The sequence below is a fragment of the Glandiceps talaboti genome, chromosome 6 (assembly GCF_964340395.1).
Source record: "Glandiceps talaboti chromosome 6, keGlaTala1.1, whole genome shotgun sequence".
NCBI lineage: Eukaryota > Metazoa > Hemichordata > Enteropneusta > Spengelidae > Glandiceps > Glandiceps talaboti.
Genome location: NC_135554.1, coordinates 17,555,592 through 17,575,591, shown reverse-complemented (window position 1 = coordinate 17,575,591; position 20,000 = coordinate 17,555,592). Strand labels below are relative to the sequence as shown.

Sequence of the window (20,000 nt, the reverse complement as noted above, 5' to 3'; positions counted from 1 at the left end):
AAGGTCACATTGTCATAAGTTGAGATGAAAATTCTTTTGTATTACCGATGTTTCAACAACACACAGGCCGATTGTCAGACATGGCATCTAAGGGGACAAACAGTATAAATAAGGGGGGGGGCACACCAAATTTGGGATGCGAAGGATAATTCTCTAATCTAATAAGCTTGTACTGATTTGACTACATTTTTACATTTCATGATAACTTGATATGACAAGACACTGCAAGTCTCAAAACTGATTCCTTCAGACTCAGTTTTTTCTTGGATTTTTTCCCTCGGGAAGAGTTTTATCCTTTGATATTAATATAGCTTTGTGATTTTTTCACTCTCAGGAAATTATTGAGTTTCCTGTTTTGAAGATTAACAGTAAAACGTTTGAGATTGATTCAGAATTTCACACTTATGTACGACCAACAGCAAATCCAAGACTTACTCCATTCTGTACAGAGGTAAGAAAATATGTCACTGTTTGTTGAGAATGATGCAGTTTTCATCAAAGAATCACTATTCTTGTTTCACAGATAATGTCCAACTCTTGGCAACAATACACTACACAGTGAAAGTAGAATGGTAAAAGTTGCCTGAGGTAACTTTTTTAGATATTGAAATAATATAAATGTGAATTATGAATTTTGTGCTGGTGGAAGTTTTTCCTCTGTATGCTTCATGGATTTCTTGATGGGATTTTGCAATAACTCAATGAACACACAGAATTCCTTACAAATGGTTGTCACAAGTTCCACTGAATTTTAGTTCATAGAAAACAAAATCTTACACAACTTGAGCAACTTAAATATTAATTAAAGATTATCCAGAGTGCAGGTCTTTTTTTCATCAGAAATGGTAAACTTGAAATCAAATTATGTATGCATATACAGACAGTGTGAGTAATTGATGCCGGTCCGTCAGGCCAAGACCAACAGATTTCTGTTTGGACTGACAGTTTTTCAGAATTACAACAACTTGTCGGTTGATCCTATCACCAATCAGAATTTGGAGTCAATAATAACATTTACTCAAAGATATATCCTAATTTACCTACATGAATCTTATCTTGTGTTACCTGTTTTACTCTCACTCAAGTCAAATTAACCTACCAATTGTCGGAGCTAGCTCGCTAAGTGTTGTTGTCAAAGTTGATATAAAGTCATTTGATCTGTATGGTGGGGGGTTGTTGATGCAGATATACATGTTGTGAATGTGAACTACATTGAGTATGGACCAGCAGTTTTCCATAAGGACTAACAGCTTTTGCTAACTGTCAGTCCTTATGACCAGTGCTCCTTTTACCTTAATTTCACGCACTGCATACAGAGAGAGCTTAAAGTCAGTTATTCTCAATATATATGTCATGATTTACATGAGTATTTATGAAAGGCCAAGTTTAAGGTGCCATATACCTTGGTTTGTCATTTCAATAGCTGGCACTATCATTGGATCTTGATATCGAAGTGCTTTCAGAAGGACTTGTGATTTATGTAAATATGTCATCCGTAATTTCTTGAACAATTTATCTCCCAGTAAGAAGCATTCTGTACATAAAACCACTATGACCAACTTTTGGATGATTATTAGCATAATTTATATTTTAGATTAAATTTATTTATATATTCAAGAAAATATGACACAAAAATGAAAATTGTAAGATAAGGATTTTAACATTGACATCTGTATAAATCAACATTAACTTTACTATATTATGATATTCAGCAATTTCATAAATTTTGGTATCTTTTCTATTTATTTAGCTTACTGGAATCACACAAGATATGGTGGATGGAAAACCGACTCTGGAAGAAACAATGAAGGTAAGAATACAATGAACCACTGTAAGGCAGAAAGACAAATTTCACTTATCTTAGGGAATATCACCATATAAATCTCACATTACTGACTCCCTATCTTGACAACTGTTTGGTCTATACAACATAGGTAATAGATATCATTGTCATTTTTTTGAAAATGGTTCAAATAATTGGTTCTTGAAAATAGGAATGAAAATTGATAAATTTAAAAAAAATAGGAATGAAAATTGATGAATTTAAAAAATTGATAAATTAAAAAACAAATTCTAAAAAAATAATTACAGAGAAACAGATTGATAATTTTCATGATATTTTTGGTGATATTTATTGGTGAGTCATGTTAAACACTCACAATTAAAATCACACTATTGTGATGAAAATTATGAATGCATACCTCCATAATTACAAAAATATAAAATAGTGTGAATGGATTGATGGCCTCTCTAGTTTGATACTTGGTGGGGTTTCAAATGATACATAAACTAAATTGTTTGTTGTTACAAAGTTGATTTTGGAAATAAACTAACTTTCTGTAAATTTCAGATGTTTGATAAATGGATGTTAACTCAAGGATTCCTAGATGGACAACATTCTTTTATCTTTGTGACTTGTGGTGATTGGGACCTGAAAACAATGTAAGTTAAATACTGTATTTATATAATATGTGTTCGCTGTTTGGATTTTAACCAATTAATCGAAAACAATAAAATCAAACATGCCAATATAGACATCTTAGATTGACTGTTCCAAAGTACATCAAAGTGGTATATTTTATTTCTGTAGGATACCAGGCCAATATAGACATCTTAGATTAACTGTTCCAAAGTACATCAAAGTGTTCTATTTTATTTCTGTAGGTTACCAGGCCAATATAGACATCTTAGATTGACTGTTCCAAAGTACATCAAAGTGTTCTATTTTATTTCTGTAGGTTACCAGGCCAATATAGACATCTTAGATTGACTGTTCCAAACTACATCAAAGTGTTCTATTTTATTTCTGTAGGTTACCAGGCCAATATAGACATCTTAGATTGACTGTTCCAAACTACATCAAAGTGTTCTATTTTATTTCTGTAGGTTACTAGGCCAGTATAGACATCTTAGATTGACTGTTCCAAAGTACATCAAAGTGTTCTATTTTATTTCTGTAGGTTAACATGCCAGTATAGACATCTTAGATTGACGTTCCAAAGTACATCAAAGTGTTCTATTTTATTTCTGTAGGTTACCAGGCCAATATAGACATCAGATCTTGGATTGACTGTTCCAAAGTACATCAACGTGTTCTATTTTATTTCTGTAGGTTACCAGGCCAGTATAGACATCAGATCTTAGATTGACTGTTCCAATGTACATCAAGGTGTTCTATTTTATGTCTGTAGGTTACCAGGCCAATATAGACATCTTAGATTGACAGTTCCAAAGTACATCAAAGTGTTCTATTTTATTTCTGTAGGTTACCAGACCAATATAGACATCTTAGATTGACAGTTCCAAAGTACATCAAGGTGTTCTATTTTATTTCTGTAGGTTATCAGGCCAATATAGACATCTTAGATTGACTGTTCCAAAGTACATCAAAGTGTTCTATTTTATTTCTATTTTGACCTAAACTATTTTAGGTTACCAGGCCATTATAGACATCAGATCTTGGATTAACTGTTCCAATGTACATCAACGTGTTCTATTTTATTTCTGTAGGTTACCAGGCCAATATAGACATCTAAGATTGACTGTTCCAAAGTACTTTAAGACATGGATAAACATTAAACGGGTTAGTCTGACATGAAGTGTAGTCTGTAATAAATGAAATTTGGTATAGGGGTATAAAGTTATGAGAGCTATAAGCTACTGCAGGTGTGGATTCAAATACATATCCCAATTAATCTGATGGTGAGAGCACCAGACTAATTTAAATACTGGTCAGGAAGTATGTGAATAAATTTTATGGAACCAAAAAAGTGACCAAAATGAAAAGAGGATGTATGTAAAGGCCCATGTCAAATTAGGATAAAAATTTGTGTGAGAAAAACAGTTGTCCAAAAAAGAATGGTCCTATGTAATCCTTTTTTATTGCTTTGTCATATCTTGAGGTTCAGAGTTTAAAGTGCGATACCCCAGTTTAGGTCAATTTTGACCTGGAATTTGTTGTTGTTATGTTGAAGTTGCTCTATTTTTGCTACATCCACCAATTTCCACTTAAACTTTAATTAATTGATTAATTAACTAAATTAAATAGTTGACAATCAGGAACTCAACATTTGGCAACGCAGTGTTTTATGCCATGATATGATATGATACCATGGCTATTATTGACCTAACATCCAAAATACTTATGACCTCTGACCTCACTATGTCTGCTTTTTGAATGACAGCCTTTTTCCAGTGTGTGTGGGACATCCAAAGTAGGCATGATGGGTATGCTGAGGGGTCTTAAACTAGTGCATCATGGGCGACATCACAGTGGCATTGGTGAGTCATGGTATCTCAGTCTCTATCTCTTGACTATCTTTTCTTGCATCTTTCCCATACCAGGCTTTTCAGTATGTTATTGGTCACTATCCAAAGGAAGATTTAATGGGTATGTTGAAATCTCTCCAAATTAAACACCAAGGCAGGCACCATAGTGGCATTGGTAAGATTTCATTCTTTCATCACACATTAGAATTTTGCAAACGGTTATGCACACACACACACACACATACACGCACGCACACATGCACTCACGCATGCACGCATGCACGCACGCACGCACGCACACACACACACACACACACGTGTGTGCACGCACACACACAACTACACACTGACACATTTATTCACATACTAATCTGGCTATTTCTGAAAGTCTAATGACTAATTGTATTTTTTATATTTGTTTTGTTATACAGATGACTGTAAAAACATTGCAAATATCTTAAAAGAGTTGGCAAACAGGAAATGTGTCTTTCAAGCAACTGGTCACCATCATCTTTGAGGTAACCACCAAGTCAATCTCGCAAGCCAGAGCAAATATTTCTGCTCAAGCAACAAAATATGAAGCGGGTACGTTTTGGATGGAGCTGTAAAGAGGCCTTTAGTTTACGATGTTGCCACTAAGTATTTTTTAATATATTTATAACTCCAATCTGACATCACAACATATCTACCAGTCTAGAACTTCTAGCATCTGAAGACTGAGTTTACAAATGTTTGAGGCAGGACTTATTGTAGTAATTCGTGGGTGGAATGTATATTTTATTCCTGATTATATTTTGAATATTTTTTGAACAAATCACGATAGTAACATGTTTATTTCTATTCATTATTGTGAATTGTGTTTCTTTGATAAATGTATTCCCAACACTACAGTGTACACTTTCGTCCCAAAATATCAGAATATCAACAATAGCTAAGTATCTAAACTAAAATTACAAAACTCTTTCCAAACTCCATATTCAAACTCTTTCCTCTGTCTCTTCATTTGGCTTAGATTTTCTGTCCAATTTTACTGTTTATGGTATTGTGCCCCTATCATAAACAAAGTACAATGTAGTAACTGGAGACAGAATTAAGCACTCCAATCATTTCTACATGATTTGTTAAGTGCAAATGTTAAATGGTTTGTGCGGTTTAGTGTACTAGAATATGTACGTCTTGAATTTCGTTTCTAATAATTCTTGGTCTGTATACATTCTGGGTAATGTCTCATGTGAAACTTTCTTATGAAGTGTGAGTAGACAAACATCAAAATTTGTCAAATAAGTTGTTAGAACGTCATAAACCAGCATCAGAAACCCACATTTCTTGATCGATACACATCAAAATCATCATATCAACAAGTCTTTCCAATCAAATAGTGTACTCACTAAAAATAGTGTATTTGAATTTGCATAAAAAAAATGAAGTGTTAGCTTTAAAGTTATTTTATCTAAAAATTACAAATATTGAATGTGGAAAATCTTTCTTGAGTACACAATGAATAGTTCACAGTTGTTTACATTTGGTTAATGTAATGATTCAGTCTGCAAGTGAGTTCTAGATGATTTAAGTGTGTATTATAACAGTGCATCACTAACAGTCATATACTGCACTATGTTGTATTGATGGGCTACAACATCTTTTAATGTAAGGCCAAATATTAAAAAGTTGTTTGGTTCCGGTTACCCGACCCAACCTAGTTTTTCATGCCGACCCAAACTATTTTTTTTTTACGTATTTGAGAAAAATAATAATAAAATCGCGAAAGTCTCCCAAGAAATAGTGGATGCGTAAACTGACATCAACTTAAAAATACAATATAAAACTATTCTTCCAATCTGTAATGACTGTACATCTGATAGGAAGAAATAAACAACCCTGAGACCATTTGGAAAACAATGGAAAACCTGAAATAGACACCCACACATGGAAAAAAAACATAATAAAATAAACTATAAAATCTACCTACCCCACCTATTTTAAAATTTAATGTAATCGGAACCACACAATTTTTTTTACGCCTAGGGATAATCACTAGATTCCAATCAACCAAAGGTAAATAACTTTCTCGTGGGGGGGGGGGGGGTGGAATTTGTTATGATTTCAATTAACGAATACATGTATCACCCCCCCCCCCCCAAAAAAAAAATGAAAATATTTATATGTTGATTATACTGATTATAATTATTGAAATGAAATGATACATTCTTCAAAGTACAGATATTGTAGTCATAATACGTTTTTGTTAAAAACGATTAGAACAACCAATGGATGATGAAGCTGAACAGAAATGCCTGGATACAGAAGGCAATAGGAACAGCCCTTGTCGCTGGGCTTGCACGAGGGCTGGACTCCCGACGATTTAAGATAGCAATAATCTCTTTCAACTGGCCACTGATGACTGACAGTATGTTTGGTGTAGTTTCTTCTGGTGTTTCTGTGGTACCAGCAGGGCCCAATTCAATTGGCACACTTGCCCAGTCTAGAAAACAGTGTTCATGGGTTGTTGTACCATCGGGTAACTTCATCATTGTACACACCATCTCTTTACTGTCAGTTATCTCTCTTACTGGTGCCCATGCAAACCGTCCTGTGTATTTTGAAAATCTAGTGGCACAACCACCCTCAGCCTGCGAAAAAATCAATGGACTGGTTTTGTCATACATTCAGGCAAAATAAAAAATATGTTTGCTTCCGGTAACATGACTTCAGGAAATCAGGTAGGTGGGTCAGAATTTTATTTTACTTTATTCCTTTTTAATTACTTGACCCAAGACAAGATACTTGTCAGTCACAATACTTCCGAGATCATTTAATGAGGTGTGAAAGAAGTAAATGAAGACAATTATAAGTTAAGTATACGTAGATGAACACGTTATGCAGACTACACTATTATAGTCTTAAAAGACCTGGTTTCTCTCTGGAATACGATTTTGTTTTTAAAAAGTGACTACAGATGAGGCAAAAGTATGAAGGTGCATGCGTATACAGAAATATAAATACATTATATATTGTTATTATTTTACCTTTTTGCATCCAAAAACTTGATATGTGCAAGGTCGGTCGGGTTATCAAAAAAAACACTATTTTTTATTTGGCCTAATGGTATATAACTTACTACAGGGAAATCATACATATCCCGAGATATGCAAATATGCCTAGCAACAACAGTTGTCAAATGTGATCATGTTCAAGCTTTCACCGTGGCCATGTGCGATGACATTGAGAACAATATTATTGTTAAACTTTAACCATTTCACACTTTCAGCTTGACCACCCTCACCTGGCTGCTATAATGACGAAATGGCTAAAATGAGATCTCGTGAGATCTGCCGCGAGACGAGAAACGGCTTATTGTAACTAAAACGTGATATTTAATAGATCTAGCTTTGTGATAAATGAAAACTACATTTTCAGTCAAACGTGCATTTAATTTGAAACAAATCCGATATTACTACTTTAATAGTATGCATGTAAATTTCACATCAAAATTCCTATCTTCGTGTATGTTTCATGACAGCTGAAACCCCATTACGGATTACGATTGAAAATAAGGGTGTGGTGTGAGAAAAACATATTTGTTTAGCTGAGGTATGGAAAAAATTAGATCCATGACAACCTATCCAAATGACATAACTAATGATATAGTAGTAGTAGTAGTAGTAGTAGTAGTAGTAGTAGTAGTAGTAGTAGTAGTAATAGTAGTAGTAGTTACTGTAGTAGTAGTAGTTACTGTAGTAGTAGTTACTGTAGTAGTAGTTACTGTAGTAGTAGTTACTGTAGTAGTAGTAGAACGCCAGATTCAAATATCGTGAATAGTGGTCAGTGTGTGTTCTAGATATACTCTGTACCAAATGTAAATGTTAATGTCTTCTTGTCAAAATCACTAATGGTTAAGCTCTGTACACAATCTTCAAACTTCCAAAGACGTATTAAGTTTGTTGTGATTTCAACAGTACTTTCAGAACTAGGAGAGTCCGAAAAGCAAAAAAGCAAAATGGTGGTTGTATGTGAGTATTTTCAATCATTTATCGCAGTAATGGTAATGTTAGTGGTTACTTTACAAGTAAAATTACACGTTATTAAATAGTCAACTTGTATTATAACAACGTTCGCTGCATCTATAGAGGTAAAGAACTTACCGCACAATAAACAGACACACTGTTAGTGTTGTATAAATTTACATACTCAGGGTGACATTCAAAACAGTCATCCAACATATCAACGCCTTCACCATCGCCCTGTAATTATAAGTGATGCGAAGTTGGTATCAAATAATGGTTTGCAAGTACATGTAACAGTGCTGTTATACCACAGGAGCTTTGAATTGGCAATATTTGTTTACAAATAGTTTTTTGTTTATTGTTTAATTTCTTTCTTTACAAAAATTGTTTATTTATTGTTTACTCTTTGTCTTTTGCTCTCTAAAATATCTTTTCCCCGCCAGGTGCCTTGTAACAAAGTAATTATTAGAAAATCTGGTGTTGTATCTTTCTAAATCAATTTTAACTTGTTCTTTTGTTGATTTTGATAAACCAGTTTTACTATGACTACCTTATTAATTATTTATGAGTTTGTTGTATTGAGCGCCCTCAACCATTGACCATTCCTCTGTCCCACTCACCATGTAATTAGGAGTCTTTTTCATGGTGAATGGAGACGAGGATGGGTCACCAGTTGAGGCGACTCAGTAGAACTAACTCATAAATAATTAATAAGGTAGCCATACTAAAGCTGGTTTTTTTAAAAAGAAGAGGTTAAAATTGATTTAGAAAAACACACACCAGCTTTTCAAATCATTACTTTGTGACATGGCACCTAGTAGGGAAAAGATATTTTTAAAAAGATAAAAAATAGGAAACATTAAACAAAAAACAAATCTTTGTTTTAAAAAAAGTAAACAATACACGCAAAAAAGTAACAAATAATATTCTTCAAGCCCCTGTGGTTGTACATGCAAACGGTAATGATATGTGAATGGTAACAGCTAATAGTCGTATTAAGGTAGTTGTTATAATTTGTGACGTCAAAAGCTTAAATGAGTAAAGTCTTAGTAGTAACCATACTTTTGAAACTGTATCAGAAGTGCTAGGTATGAAGTCCTAGTCATAGCTATCTCAAGCAATTTAAGATGTTATCGAATGGGGAATACCATCAGACACATATCACAGTACTGCAGGAAAGTTGTATTGGTTTCTTTCTACATCTTCAAAAACGGTTGAACAAATCTGTTAGACTGAAAGACGAGCACATACAGTCAGACTTCATTGGTACAAACTGACAGAAGCCATATATATCGATCAACCAAATTGATATATATATATTTTTTTCTTCTAAAGTGAACAATAGCTCATAAGATGTGACCAGGTCATACACAGATATAAGCAACAAAGCACTATATAAGTAAATCTCATGAGCCAAAGCAATGGTTCACAGCAGCTTAGGAGTACATTAGAGAATCTTACCACTTCATAATCCGCATCCCAAAGGTTTTCTGGTACGCCGATCTCGTAAGTAGCATTCCTCCCCCAGTCTGCTCTGACGATCAACCAAGTAGCAGATTGCGTTGTCGCATCTGGGCCGTGTGTTTGATTGACGACATTTCGTAGATTCTCCGGACACGACTCTCGAATTGTACAATTGATGTATTCCAAACCAATCGTATCCCATTCGATGACACAATTGTAGCAGTCAAGGTCGTCGTAGTTTTCAACGAAAGCTTGGCCTTGATACTCCCGGTAATAGGCTGAGCTGAGGGGTATCAACATCAGGCAAATTATGAAACCTGCAATCGCCTGGTGGGGAAAATAGATTAATACCTTTTTATGAGTGTATGGTCAATAATTTAGGACACAACGAAGTAATTTTCTCAAGATGATAAAGACGACAAGTAATAAATGTAAACTGATAGGTATGCACCAATTAAGGCTCATTTTTCACTCCTGTTATTGGTGGAAATGTACAGTAAAGCCGGTCCATTCGCAAAATACTGATTTGATTATTAAAATATTAAACTCCAGTGGCTATTTTTGCCATGCATTTTAATTCATTAATAATTGTCAAAACCATCCTGAAAATACATACTAATGTTATTTCTTTACGATTGAACGATTCAATTTATTTTATTACCAAATGTTTTTTCTTTTCTTTTTCGAGTTGAATTATTCATTTGCTATTTAATCAACAGTGTTTTTAGAGTTGAATGTTTACCCTTCTTACATTCTTTCAAATTACTATCCATCCGAGTCGTGTGCTTCACGTAGGTAAAAGAAAATCGGCCGATGATTTCTGAAGCACACACCTACTGAATAACGTTCATAGCCGTAGTTTGACCCCTGTGACATTGACACATTACACCCTAAAGAAGGTCGCATGGCAAATAAAGGCATCACCAAGGTAAGACAAGGTTATTGAATTTGTTTGTATGTTGGCCTTCCGCAGTTGTTGAATTTAGCATACATACTATATAGGCTATACTGACAATAATACTGCTATACAGTAGTATTATAGTCTACAGGCTTTTGAATATAACAGGGAGACAACGAGATCACAATGCCCCGATATGTGTATACCTACACAATGACGTTCTCATGTTGGAAACTTGCCAATTTACATTGATACACATTGAATCACAAGTGGAATGGCTATGCAGGCGATTAAATATATAAACCCATTTAGTTAGAATGTAGTACATGTATCATGGATCAGCGTTTGGAGGATTTGTAACAGGAGAATGACTATAACGCAACTTACAGTAAAGCGTTCTAGCTAGACTGACTCTGAGAAGGGAAGTACAAAATGAACAATATGGTTTTACTTATGTTTAAAATAAAAACATGTATTTGGGCGATAGGAAAGGAAACAAACACGTCATCCCTTGCCACCGACTTTGTAATTTTTTTCTTTCAAGTTTCCTTACATCATTGATGAAAATCCTAACTTATTAAAAAATGTCCTTTTGTACCTGTGTGTGAACTATTGCTACTTGTGATAACTTCTCAGACATGACTCTTGAAGGGATGACAAAGCAGTTTTCTTTCAGTACGTGTAGTTCGTGGTTTCCAAATAACCTTCTTGAAGTATGAGGAATGGTATTAAATACTAAGTAGCCATGGCTGTTAAAGGGGCATGCACAAGCTGAGTTTACATGTATTTGTTGTAGTCTGTCTGTCTGCCTGCCTGTCTGTCTGTCTGTCTGTCTGTCTGTCTGTCTGTCTGTCTGTCTGTCTGTCTGTCTGTATGTCTGTCTGTCTGTCTGTCTGTCTGTCTGTCTGTCTGTCTGTCTGTCTGTCTGTCTGTCTGTCTGTCTGTATGCCTGCAGTACTCGTAGTATTGCACTTACTGAAGCATACTTAACCGACACTCGCAATTGACTGAACTCAAACCTGGTATTAAGATATAACTCAAAAACAATAATGCCATAAGATAGTGGACATTCATCGACATTAACATATATAATACTGAATTGTCACCGGGATTTATTAAGTCTCTTCACTTGAGTGAAAAGCTTATCAACTCAACTCGTGACACCTTAAGGTAGCATGATATATCTTACATCGAATTTCACTACTTAAAGGCTGAACATAAAAAAATAAGTGTTTAGACGCTCATTAAGTGCTAGTCTTCCTATGCATATATATCCATACCTTCATAATACTCATTAACATAACATAACTATTTACATACTAGTATTGTACCTGAACATGAAATTATTGTTTTCGTGTGGTATTGCAAACATATTAATGACTGGGAGATATCCAGTCACTCGAAAATCTTTCTTTACATTCTCATCGATTTATACATTTACTATGTCGACATAGTTCATTTTGATTTTGTTTTTCTCGAATACCTATGTAAATGTTTAGGGTCAGCAGTGAAAAACTAGGTGCGGTCGGGTTACCTCATTACACAAAACCAACAATATTTCGGTGTAATAGTTGCGGCAACCCAGTTAATACCGTAATCATAAGAAATTAACTCCAACAGAATTCACACATATAAATTGTTCAAACATGGAACAAATTATGACTAACTGTTACCAACTTTAGAAAAACTTACAAAGAAACGAATAAGTGAAGGTTGTTGTTCGTCCGTCACTTTCACAGCAAATACAAATAAAATGTTCGAAATAACTTAAGTTCAAGTCAGGGCCCACTAATCATCTTTTTTGAATTACACTCACCATGTCGCCGGCCGTGTTTGTCTTCTACTTACAAATTAAGCAAACATACGATTTGTAAGGTGTAACGTATCACTAGGTGTACGCATATATAGGTCGATCCAATGTCTAAGGTGTGGGTTGCTAACATATGTCATGTACCTATGGCATGGTCGGCGATTCTAAGGCTGAGGCTACAAAAGGAATTATGCCTTTGGAGGGACGAAATTCAAATTCACAAAGTCAATTACCCAATCAATGAGAACCCTTGTGAAGAAGTTGTGCAATTATTCCTAGCTGTCGTTAAAGAGTGAAGGAAATGAATTTAAACAAATAAGGATAGTTGACATTGATAAGCTGAATTGTTTACTCACCCCTGTAATATAATAGTCACACCCATCCGAAAGTCACGTTGGTGCCTAGTAAATCAATCATAGAAGACATTTTTTCTTTTGTCTAGAATACACGCCCAAAATTTAGTACAGCAAACGAATTTATTACTTTCTGTGCTTCGCGGAACGTCTAATTAAAGAAAACAAGCCTTCAGATGAAAAGAAGTGCAGCAATGTTTTCCGTCAAGATGCAAATTGGCATAAGTCTGTCAGAATACCATGATTACATCTGAAAATATCGTATTGTCGCGATTGTGATTTGACCAGTTATCAGTGGCATTTAGAGCAATAGTAAGTGAAGAGAAACACTTTGAATAGAACAATTCGATGACTTGAAACAAAAGTGAACTCCTAGTGCATGTGGTTAGCATCCCGGTGGGTGTAGGGACGTCTACAATGTAACAATGTCAAGGTCGTCTTGTTGACATATCATTGTTCGCACTTGTGGCTTCATCAGCTTTTGGACACGCTTGTAATTGTGTTTGGATAAGCCTCAGACCACAAACGTTAGTGGTCTGACGGTAAGCTGATCTATGAAAGCTCGTTAGGACTCAGACCACTGGTCTGAGGTTAGGACTCAGACCACTATTAATAGTGGTCTGAGGTTAGGAGGAGCGGAGTGTTAAGCCTCGAAGCGTATTGCGTACTGTAACTTTCACTTGTGGAGAAGATATATCTTTGAGTGTCTTGTATTTATGCCAGTAATACAAAACCAGATGAACTTACGTGGAGCATCCGTGGTGTCACGAAGCGGAACCGAGCGTTACAAAAAAATTAAAACCCACTGTTTCAGAGCGTTTCAGATGATGGACAAAATCCGGCTATAAACTTTACAGTTTATTTTGATTTCTAAAAGTGCCCCAACTAGACAGACACCGGGAAGATATAGTTGCACAAGAGTTAATGTACTAGCAGTGAGTATTTCTTCTTTGGTTGTGCAGTACACGGGTATCGCCACATACGGCACCATGCACATAATTCTCGACAAAATTACATTTGTATTTCCAACATTTCAATTCACTGAATTAGGACATGGGTTCGCTAAACTGAAACTGACAGCTCAGTAAAGGTTTCACTCTTCAGGCCTTCAGGGTCAATGTTCGCAGTCTTTTGGTACAAAAGGTCTCTCGGTATCTAATTATAAATCTACATGATCCGTGTTGTAAATGCATAAGAATCGAGTGTCCTTTCCTGTATGGCTAATAACGCTATTTGTATAGTTAAATGAAATCGGCAATACACAGAGGACTTGTGTTGAAATCAAGTGATGTCTTGTATATCATGGAAGCTATATGTAACATGATAATAGTTAGTTATACATAGCTCTGGAAATATGCAACGACACACGTCTTCACCGAGAGTCGGAGTCCTCAGACGCATAGTTCATATTTCTAGAGCTAAGTTACACAGTACGTTTAGTACTCAACCTACTTTGAGGCCGCCCACAACTTGAAGTTTTGTTTTAGCCAACTTTATTCAGTACAACTGGTGAAAAATGCTAGAGTATATTAAATGAAGTTAAAAAACTTGATAAAGCTTTTCATGTACACCATTTAAATGAAACGTTCGGTTATAATCAACTGGAGTAAGAGATGACATTCTTTGTCGACATTTCATAAACCTGAATTTTGTTGTCCAACAAGTTCGCTGTACGAAGGTTCGCTGAGCAATCCACTTTGTCTGGAAGATTAAAAAAACGATAGGTATTTTGTATACTTTGTAGTAATGAAGAAGAAATCCCTGTTCTCTCAAATAAAGAACCTGAGAAACGTTACATCCTCTAAAAAATGAAAACACGTTGTTCCTTTGGTGTGTTCTTTTTTCTTGAATCGTCACAAATCGTTCAAAGTCTTACATTTACTAGCGATTCAGTGCTTTCTTAAAAAGTTCAAAATTGTGCCCATGGTCCTTTAATTTTCATCATTTTTTTGGAGATTTTATTTCAATGTTCATAAAAATGACCAAAGAAAATTTAGATTTTTAACATGCTACAAGTGTCTAATGAGATTACTTAACCTTCGCTATTTGGTTATAAACTTTAGCTATGTACAAACAATAATCAGAAAAATAACCATATAACAATTTGTTTAATTTTTCCTGTTTTATACTCATTGGAATAGATATTCTGTATGGCAAATCCCATTGAATTGACTGATTGCAATGTCATCGGGTGAAAACGCCAAAATTTTGAATTAAAACATTTGTGTGACGTCACAGAGAGCCCCAACCCCTTGGAACAAAGAGTGGGTGCAACGTAGTGACGAGTTTTTACCTTTGTCTCCGTACAATAGCATAAACAAGATATAATACTGCAGCCAGGGAAACCACATTTAACAGTAACGATACTACAATCAATGGCGTGGTTATATAGTCATGACCTACAGAGAGAGAGAGAGAGAGAGAGAGAGAGAGAGAGAGAGAGAGAGAGAGAGAGAGAGAGAGAGAGAGAGAGAGAGAGAGAGAGAGAGAGAGAGAGAGAGAGGGGGGGGGAGAGAGAGAATTATCTATATCAGGTAATTTTGAATATATGAGTATTTGAAATGCCTTTTTATCATACATGTATTACATTTAATAGTTTAAACGTTACTTTAAGGAAACCACTGATATAATTTCTCTTATATCTCAGTATCATTCGCTCTACGAAAACCACCCTCATTTCAGATTCCTGAAGTTAACTACTAGTACCTCATGGTTTTCACTCGTTCTTCAAATAGCAAGAACAATGCAATTTGGAGGTGGTTAAAACACATTTGTTTGGATACTCCTTTGACTGTACATTTAAGGTATTGGGTGACATGACCGGTATGTACAATATCAAATAACGTCAAGCTTAAGCTTTGTTAAGTTGGTTAAGGCCAAATTGTTGAAAACCCAGAATTCCTCCTATGCGGACTTTTACTGTGGTGATAATGGAGTAACTTGACAGTGATAAATAGGCCATGACTTGGGTGACTTTGTAAGGAATGTAATGTCAACCATAAACAGACATTTCTTGAAGTGTAGGATCTGTGAGCTGTAATATGCAAATGACGATATGTAATTTTTTTTCAAAATATCCTTACCAGATTGTTCAGTACTGGTACCGATGTCATACGTAGCGTCAGGGGATCCCTCAACACTTGGCATGTATTGGGTCTTATTACATACCTTACCCCCTCCATCTCCAGTATCTACACCTATATCTACATAGCATGTACAAAGAATAACACAAGTTTTAAACACCGAAATCACCTTATTTACATTCAATGATCGGCTCACTAAAAGTAAAAGTAACACAACGTTTCGATTTCACTGAATCACATATGCAAACAAGCACGTGACATGCGACACTTGCTTCACTGACCCCTCACCTTGCGCTCCCCAACCTTAATCCAGTTTTTTAGCACCACTGAACTGAATGTTCAGTAGTGCTATAAGCATGGCAAAGTGTCTGTCTGTCTGTCTGTGTGTGTGAATGTGTGTAAACAACTTAAAGTCAAAAACTGCTGGACCGATTTCTTTGATATTTGGTGGTCATATTACTTTTGGTGTCTAGTTGGGAAATTGTTCAAATGAAAGTGATTGCATCAGCGATGTGGGATTTGGGTCAAAAAATGTGATTTTCCTTCAAAATCTTCTTTGTTCTCAGTGAACACCATGAGGGGATGTGTTAGGTAACGTTATATAATCACTGGGCAAAGTTCATATGCACATTCTAAATCCAGTTATTACAATAGGTTATGTAAATAAGACTGGTAAATATGCCCTTTCTTTCTTGGTGGAAATTTTACTAAGTTTGAAATGAAAATGATTGCAGCACGAGGGTGATCATTGGATCGCCCGGCGTCTGTCTGTCTGTGTGTATGTGTGTGTGTGTGTGTGTGTGTGTGTGTGTGTGTGTGTGTGTGTGTGTGTGTGTGTGTGTGTGTGTGTGTAAACAACTTAAAGTCAAAAACTGCTGAACCGATTGCCATGATATTTGGTGGGTCCATTACCTTGGGTGTCTAGTCGGGAAATTGTTCAAATCAAAATGATCGCATCACAGGTGTGTGATTTGGGTCAAAAAATGTGATTTTTGGTCAAAAAACTTAAACTCAGAAACTACTGGGCAGATTGGTGCAAAATTTGGTGGGAAGATTCTTTAGGGGGTGTAAAGTAAGATTTGTTCATGACATGATGATTCCATCAGTGATATGCAAATTAGGGCTAAAAATGTGTCTTTTTGGTTAAAAATCTATAATTCCAAAACTACTGAGCAGATTGGGCTGAAATTTGATGGGGATGCATCTAGGGATGTATGGACGAAGATATATTAAGCATACAATGATTCCATGAGTGATATGCAAATTAGGTGTAAGAATGTTCATTTTTGGTCAAAAACTTATATCTCAAAAAGTACTTGGTCAATGAGCCTGAAACTTGGCGAGATGTTTCTGAAACTGTTATTCTGCAGATTTTCTTCAAAATATTTTGACCAAATTGGCCCTAGCGACCATGACCACGCCCTTTAGCAACAACCAAATGGCAGTATATTTTGGTCAAATAACAACATCATCTGGTAGGCAAGTGAGTAAACATTCAAAAAATGTGTGCAAATACCCTAGCAACCATGACCACGCCCATAGCAACAGCCAAACAGTGGTGTATTTCACAAAGATAACAACAGGGTTTAATAGACAATTGAATAAACATTCAAAAAATGTATGTAAATTTGCATAGCAACAAGACCACATCCATAGCAACAGCCAAATAATCACGTATTTTGCAAAGATAACAACAGGAATAGAAAGACAAATGAATAAAAATTCAAAAAATGTATACAAATACCCTAGTAACCATGACCACGCCCATGGCAACAGCCAAACGGTGGTGTATTTCACAAAGATAACAATGGGGTTTAATAGACAAATGAATAAACATTCAAAAAATGTATGCAAATACCCTAGTAACCATGACCACGCCCATTGCAACAGCCAAACGGTGGTGTATTTCACAAAGATAACAATGGGGTTTAATAGACAATTGAATAAACATTCAAAAAATGTATTTAAATTTGCCTAGCAACAAGACCATGCCCATAGCAACAGCCAAATGATCACGTGTATTGCAAAGACAATATCAGGAATTCATACACAAGTGAACAAAAACATACATAAATGTATGCAAATATATCTAACAACATGACCACGCCCATAGCAACAGCCAAATGATAGCATATATCGTAAAGATAGCAACATGGTTGGATAGGCAACTGGATAGTTATTCAGCAAATGAACACCTATTGTTAGCATGGACTAGCATATGGATAAACATTTAAAACTGTACAGTTGTGCTACAACGCCATTGGCGGTATTTTTAGAATAACTTTCGACAAGATTGCACAGCAGTTTAGTTTATTTTCAAGTTTTCCACACGTGTCTGTGTACAATTTTTTTTCTTCAAAACTTACCGCAACCCTCTTCAGGTAATGGTATTTTACAGTTTTCCCAGGTTACATGTGGATTGGACGTATAACACCATGCTCTGTGGTGGTCATAACCAGGGTTACGGCAATAGTTGTGTTCGCCTATACCATGAGCAGAAAACTTGTCAGGAGCATAACTATGCACATGTGGGTTTTGAGAATCCCACCTCTGACAAGTTCTACCCGATTCTGTTTCCGATATAGTCCCCCTGTAGTCGATCTGTCTCAGATCATGATAGCATTCGGTGAATTCTGTAAAATACAATGTACTGTACCTTAAAACAACTCTTTCGTACTGTTAGAAATCATCTTATTCAATATAGTTTACCTCTAGAAAATACTTCAAATACATGTAAGTGCAACATCATCCGAATGTCGGGGTTAATCCTTTTTCGTCTACCCCATATCTCTACAATATCAGCTTGTAAATCAACGTTTATTTTGTACTTTATGTAACCTTGAACATATTAAAAATAATTCTTCTATTTTCGTTTTTCGAATTTCATCATTACTTGGCTACGATTTCTTTCTAATTCATTGCAGAAGTTATACTCTGAACATCATTTCCGATGAGTTCCGACAACTATATTACTTTGATCATAGTTTATTACAAATATCTAAATGTCCTTACACTCATTCATTCACCCACACACCCACCCACTCACTCACTCACTCACTCACTCACTCACTCACTCACTCATTCATTCATTCATTCATTAATGACGAAAAGGAAATGAATGAAATTACCACAGCCTAGACCCGGTGCAGACACCTCACAGTTATCCCATCTTTGATAGGTAGTGGTAGTGTAACACCAAGTCCTATGGTGGTCTTTTCCTGGATTACGGCAGTAGTTGTGGTTACCTACACCATCTGCAGCATACGCTTCTGGTGTGTATTTATGTTCTTGAGGTGATTGTGAATCCCATCGTTGGCAAGTTTTACCAGTCACAGTCAGGTAGACTGTACCTCTATAGTCGTGTAGATCCTCGTCGTGGGAACACTCCGTGTAACCTGTCAAACAAACCAGGCAGAATATCATGTTATGTATAATTGATTTTTTTTAAAGGGACATAGCAAGGACTTCAGTCTATTTTCATTTGAAGATTACCCTACCTGTAGACTTGAACCAACCTACCTGTAGACTTGAACGACTATCGCTACTACGCTATTCCGCTATTCTAACTGACGTTTTGATTTGAATTTTCGCTATCGAGAGGACCAGCGAAAACTAAAAAAAAAGGTCAAAATGCCAGTTAGGATAGCAGAATAGCGTAGTAACGACAGTCCTTGAAGTCTACAGGTAGGTTATTTAAAGTTAAAGGTTTCTGAGAATAGTTTCCTCATTCCACTCATAGTAGTCGACTAGGAAATATATCGGGGGAGGGGGGGGGGTGATTTCTGTATAACAATCACTCGTCACTATATAACAATAAGAATCAGCAGTTTAGGATTTTTTTTAAAAGAACGTTTCTTAAAGGAAAATTGTATATATAGGACCTAAGTGTTTTCAAAGTGAAGTATATCAATTTTTAATATCGATCGAAATAGATTATTTAGACGAAAATTGTACATGCAATGTACATGTACACGTATAACAGGATTGGGATTAGAATAATAGAAAAATCAAATATCACGGGTGTTTTTGGTTCCCAAGTCAACAGAAACAGAAAATGCGATTGTAGTGGTAAGAAAAAGAGTGTTTCTATTAGCGATACTAGATTAATAGTTCAATCCT

General features: G+C 35.6%; 4 protein-coding genes across 9 annotated transcripts in view; 2 read left to right on the top strand and 2 right to left on the bottom strand.

The window, feature by feature from the left end:
* Nucleotides 1–5,350, top strand: part of LOC144436065 (ERI1 exoribonuclease 3-like) — a 5,937-nt gene extending 587 nt beyond the window's left edge. The window contains exons 2-7 of one of the 2 annotated variants that reach the window (XM_078124731.1): nucleotides 335–451; nucleotides 1,751–1,810; nucleotides 2,351–2,442; nucleotides 3,511–3,583; nucleotides 4,345–4,444; nucleotides 4,701–5,350. In XM_078124731.1, the coding sequence (XP_077980857.1) occupies nucleotides 335–451; nucleotides 1,751–1,810; nucleotides 2,351–2,442; nucleotides 3,511–3,583; nucleotides 4,345–4,444; nucleotides 4,701–4,786 (528 nt within the window). In that variant the 3' untranslated portion in view covers nucleotides 4,787–5,350. Of the gene's footprint in view, nucleotides 1–334; nucleotides 452–1,750; nucleotides 1,811–2,350; nucleotides 2,443–3,510; nucleotides 3,584–4,184; nucleotides 4,282–4,344; nucleotides 4,445–4,700 lie in introns of both variants that reach the window. The other variant, XM_078124732.1, reaches the window with a different exon arrangement.
* LOC144436062 (uncharacterized) lies at nucleotides 4,708–12,592 on the bottom strand. 2 transcript variants are annotated; one of them, XM_078124724.1, is made up of 4 exons: nucleotides 12,452–12,592; nucleotides 9,735–10,064; nucleotides 8,412–8,510; nucleotides 4,708–6,899 (listed from the first exon to the last, which is right to left on the bottom strand). In XM_078124724.1, the coding sequence occupies exons 1-4, from the start codon at nucleotides 12,452–12,454 to the stop codon at nucleotides 6,525–6,527; spliced, it is 807 nt and encodes a 268-aa protein (XP_077980850.1). In that variant the 5' UTR covers nucleotides 12,455–12,592; the 3' UTR covers nucleotides 4,708–6,524. The 2 variants fall into 2 exon arrangements, with proteins under 2 accessions (XP_077980850.1, XP_077980849.1); XM_078124723.1 differs by lacking the exon at nucleotides 12,452–12,592 and adding an exon at nucleotides 11,234–11,300.
* The window catches only part of LOC144436064 (uncharacterized), a 132,822-nt gene continuing 123,362 nt past the window's right edge, over nucleotides 10,541–20,000 (top strand). The window contains exon 1 of one of the 4 annotated variants that reach the window (XM_078124727.1): nucleotides 10,541–10,665. In XM_078124727.1, the coding sequence (XP_077980853.1) occupies nucleotides 10,642–10,665 (24 nt within the window). In that variant the 5' untranslated portion in view covers nucleotides 10,541–10,641. The remainder of the gene's footprint in view (nucleotides 10,666–20,000) is intronic. The other 3 variants (XM_078124726.1, XM_078124725.1, XM_078124730.1) reach the window with 3 other exon arrangements.
* LOC144436595 (plasminogen-like) overlaps nucleotides 13,561–20,000 on the bottom strand; it is a 9,591-nt gene continuing 3,151 nt past the window's right edge. The window contains exons 4-8 of the mRNA XM_078125417.1: nucleotides 19,010–19,276; nucleotides 18,248–18,514; nucleotides 15,882–16,001; nucleotides 15,092–15,197; nucleotides 13,561–14,499 (exon numbers count right to left, since the gene is read on the bottom strand). Of these exons, the coding sequence (XP_077981543.1) occupies nucleotides 14,433–14,499; nucleotides 15,092–15,197; nucleotides 15,882–16,001; nucleotides 18,248–18,514; nucleotides 19,010–19,276 (827 nt within the window). The 3' untranslated portion in view covers nucleotides 13,561–14,432. The remainder of the gene's footprint in view (nucleotides 14,500–15,091; nucleotides 15,198–15,881; nucleotides 16,002–18,247; nucleotides 18,515–19,009; nucleotides 19,277–20,000) is intronic.

Bases quoted from the DNA above. Each gene is read 5' to 3' on its own strand.
- LOC144436062 (XM_078124723.1), bottom strand. From the start codon at position 11,275: ATGTCTGAGAAGTTATCACAAGTAGCAATAGTTCACACACAG. The intron at 8,511-9,734 runs GTAAGATTCTCT...TTATAATTACAG, and splicing joins GGGATGCGGATTATGAAGTG to GGCGATGGTGAAGGCGTTGA. The intron at 6,900-8,411 runs GTAAGTTCTTTA...ATTTTTTCGCAG, and splicing joins GTGTGTCTGTTTATTGTGCG to GCTGAGGGTGGTTGTGCCAC.